Source organism: Bidens hawaiensis, unplaced genomic scaffold (genome assembly GCF_021521415.1).
Source record: "Bidens hawaiensis isolate Kalapana, Puna unplaced genomic scaffold, B.hawaiensis_p1.1 tig00035949_1, whole genome shotgun sequence".
Lineage (NCBI taxonomy): Eukaryota > Viridiplantae > Streptophyta > Magnoliopsida > Asterales > Asteraceae > Bidens > Bidens hawaiensis.
Genome location: NW_027496268.1, coordinates 146,038 through 150,116, shown reverse-complemented (window position 1 = coordinate 150,116; position 4,079 = coordinate 146,038). Strand labels below are relative to the sequence as shown.

The 4,079-nt window shown below is 33.6% G+C and overlaps 1 protein-coding gene across 2 annotated transcripts; it reads left to right on the top strand.

The window, feature by feature from the left end:
• Positions 1-719: 719 nt before the first annotated feature.
• Positions 720-3,748, top strand: LOC143588012 (putative ubiquitin-conjugating enzyme E2 33). 2 transcript variants are annotated; one of them, XM_077069132.1, is made up of 10 exons: positions 720-845; positions 1,419-1,546; positions 1,695-1,749; positions 1,823-1,861; positions 1,951-2,014; positions 2,086-2,147; positions 2,224-2,263; positions 2,365-2,392; positions 2,564-2,655; positions 3,323-3,747. In XM_077069132.1, the coding sequence occupies exons 2-10, from the start codon at positions 1,490-1,492 to the stop codon at positions 3,591-3,593; spliced, it is 708 nt and encodes a 235-aa protein (XP_076925247.1). In that variant the 5' UTR covers positions 720-845; positions 1,419-1,489; the 3' UTR covers positions 3,594-3,747. The 2 variants fall into 2 exon arrangements, with proteins under 2 accessions (XP_076925247.1, XP_076925249.1); XM_077069134.1 differs by having other exon boundaries at positions 726-845; positions 1,422-1,546; positions 3,323-3,748.
• Positions 3,749-4,079: the final 331 nt, after the last annotated feature.

The window sequence follows — 4,079 nt, the reverse complement described above, 5'->3', positions numbered from 1 at the left end:
CGGAGAGTGGAATGAAAATGATCGGGTGAGTTAGTGATCCATCAATGATTCAAATAGCCACTAAAAAAGGTGGTGTAATTTATCTTTATCTTGTCTAATGGTTTGTTTCCGTTGTTCTCAAGTTAAAAAAATAGGAATGTGAGCGTGCCATGCCACATAAACAAGTTGGGCGAACGAAAAACAAATGAAAACATATAAGATGTAAATCACAAGTTTAAATTAAGCCGAGAGTGTTATGTTTTAACTTGAATTTTATATTCAATTCAAGTTCAAAATTGCAACTAGTATGATGTATTTTTACTTTTCTGTAAAATGTTTAATTAGAAATAAGTGTAAAACCGCATATTTAATTTGCTAAATATACTGTTTCAAAAACGTTTAAAATTATGATGATGGGAGGGTCTTTCACGTCAAAGAAGAGCGTGCTAAAGGAACAACACGAGGGGGAAAGACGTGATGGTCAAGAGTCAAACTCTATAGCAAGGGAACAAAGGAAGGAATTACAGACGAAACGCTAATAAGAAAGGCATGGGTTTGCCAAGGAAAACCGTTTTAGAGATGAAAACACATGTACGAAATTAAAACGTTTATTTATTTAAAAGGAAAAAGAAAAGGAAAATTATTAGTTATAAAGACGTAGGAAGGGGGTAATAGTTATACATACATACGTATATACATATCATAATTGACATTTGACATTTGACATCTGACATCTCTGTGTGTCGAGTCGAGTAGAACCCACAAGGCCACACCACAACACAATCAAAGAAAGGCTGGGTTGGATCGGAATGCCCGACTGGCTGCTTTCTTCTCTTCTCATCATTTGATTTGAGGTTCAATTCTTCGTAAGTCTAAATCATCCCTAATTCTAATTAATTTAATCCAATCCTTTTCATTTCAACTCACACACAATTGATACATAGATAGATCTTCCTCTTATATTAGGGCTTCTCCTTTTCCGGTGATCTATTCACCGAGTGAGTGAGTTATTTAATTATAATTGATTATTTAGGGTTTCTTTCTCTACTCACCGATCCATTCGACGGCTTCAATTCCAATAATAATTGCTTTCGTTTTTAAATAAATCTAACAAGCTTTTACCCCATGCTTATGATAATTATTATTATATTATTGGATATTGAATTTTACCTGTGATGGACGGCTCCCAAATTAGGGTTTTCTTTAAGATACATCATCTGCTTGTATTATTATTCTATGTGTATGACAATTCACTAGTTATGATCTACAAAAGTTGTGTTGAATATGTTAGATTGATAAATAAAATATCACCAGTTGTTTTGGAGCGCTTTTTAGTTAAACGTAACGACCTACATGTTATCGACCGTTGGGTTTTTTCATATAGGTGACCGCATCTTATAATTTTGTGATTATATTCATTCCAAGTTTTTAATGGTTAGCAGGCAGTTACGATACTCTCGAGGTGAAAGCTCAAGTAAAGAATAACAAGCGCATCGTTTATATCTATCAGATGGCTGAGAAAGCTTGTGTCAAACGTCTTCAAAAGGAATACAGAGCACTTTGTAAAGTATGTCTTCGTATATCTTTTTTATCAGTTATATTTACATGCGCAGTCCCTTTGTTTTCTCCAAAGTGCTTAATACTTCGTATCTATTTGTCTTCTGCTGTTATTATAAACGATATTATGTTTATTATCTCCCCATTTTCAATTACAGGAACCTGTTTCACATGTTGTTGCCCGCCCTTCCCCAAATGACATTCTCGAGTGGCGTAAGTGGGCCTTTCGTTACTTTATTTTTAGCATATTATTTTTTACGTATGCGTCATACTTTGGTTATTTCAGATTACGTATTGGAGGGGAGCCAAGGAACGCCTTTTGCAGGTTGGTCTCACAAATAAAAAACGTTTCTCATTCTCTCTATATATATATAGCTTAAGCTTATGATGATCTGTAAAATTTTGGTCATTTAGGAGGATATTACTATGGAAAAATCAAGTTTCCTTCGGAGTATCCATTTAAACCTCCAGGAATCAGGTATGTAAATCAGAATTCATGATTAGTATGTGGTTTCCGATCTTCTGATCTAGTAAATTGTGTTTTTGTAGCATGACCACTCCAAATGGGCGGTTTATGACGCAAAAGAAAATATGCCTGTCAATGAGTGATTGTAAGTTCATTTTTAAAGACTAAAGTTACAACATTTAAAGAAGGATGAGTAACGTTCTCTTTAATTTTTTTTCCAGTCCATCCAGAAAGCTGGAATCCAATGTGGTCGGTCTCAAGGTAGTGCTGATTTAACTGAAGAAATCACGTATCTTATTATGTTAATTTTTGTATTTTCCATTATTATTACTATTTTTATTCTTTGTTCGTTTCTCATGCAGCATCCTTACGGGGCTTCTCTCCTTTATGGTGAGTTTCATTATCAATTATAAAGAGTTTCACTTTATATGCCAAGTTTTCAATAAATTCACTCACGTTTTATACCATTTTTCTGCCACTTTCAAACACACCATACATTTTCAGATGCAAATACTTACATATTGTTGCGCAGTGATTTTTAATTGTTATCATCATATGCAGATGGACAACAGCCCTACTACTGGTAGTGTAAACACTACAGTTGCAGAGAAGCAGCGCCTTGCAAAGGCATCTCTGGCTTTCAACTGCAAAAAGTGAGTTCATTATTTCATCTAGCATTACGAATTTTACTCTTTTCCTAATTTTAGCAACTAACTTTTAATTAATCGTCAATAAAATTAAGTTCCACTTTTTATTGATTTTATTTTAGAACCAACCCCCTTTCAATTAATTTAAATTTGTAAATTGTTGATGTGGCACCGGTTAATGCCGTGTCTGCTACCACATCAGAAGACATGCAGAAATGCTTTTATGAGAAAAGTTGAAAATTATTTTTATTTGAGTATAAAACATGAATAGTTTTTTTTTTTTTTTTAAATTTAAAAGTAGTTATTAAATGTTAAATTAGATGCCGTGCAGCATATGCACTCAAATGACAAATAGGATGTCAGATGCCATTTCAGGCAGTTTTGATATGTAAAATATTCAAATGACAAATACGATTCCATGTCAGCTAGTTATGTTAAAAATTGACCTGTCGGTCAAACACGCATTTGTTGCCTCAGTTAATAATAAAATATAACTTGTTCGCTAAAATTGGTAATTAAGTGCGAGTTAGTTTCTTTATTGCATCTAATATAAAATTTGTTGCTAAAATTGGGAAAAAGTATATTTTGTGCAGTTCTCTCTTTCATAATTCATAAAGTATTAAACTTGCACCATTATAACTCACACAATCAATCTTCGTGCCTTTGATTACAGCCCAACATTCAGGAAATTATTTCCAGAGTATGTGGAGAAATATGAAGAGCAACGACTATCTGAGCAGCCTGTTTTAGAAGAACAACCCGTTGTTGCAAAGCAGGAAGAAAATTCGCAGGAGTTGTTGGACAAAAAGGATGAGGTAAAAGGAGTAGAAGCACCGAAAGAAGATGTGAAAGAAGCCAAAAAACAGTCATTTCCGATGTGGATGGTGCTGTTGCTAGTTTCATTTGTTGGTCTTGTAATGGCTTTGCCTCTGATGCAACTTTAGTGTGTCATAAAGAAGTTGGTATAAGTTACAGAGTATATTAAGTTTGGTCTGCTAAAAAATGTTGCAAGTTAATGCTTTTGTTTTGTGTGATGTTGGAAATTTTGAAGTTTAATCCTTTGGATTTTGGCTGTCTATATATAAAGGTGCATGTGTTTGATGTTATAAGGTTTAACCATTTGGATGAACATTTTTATAATGTACCAGTATATCCAAATGCTTAAACGGCTAATGTCTGACTTACAGTATAAGTATTGCTATGTATTGGAACCTTTAAGTTTTGATTATAATAGTCCGGGCTTACGAAAGTTTTTCTTTGAGCCAAGAAATTTTAATCATTGTAAGGTCTACATTCTAGCGTTTTTTAGGGTGTTTGTTACATACGACTCCAGATTACTGGTTGCGTATATGCTTTTACTTGCATGCCATTTATTTCTATTAATGCTCATGTAAACAAGTGCATAGAAGTATCTCGTATGCTCTTTATAT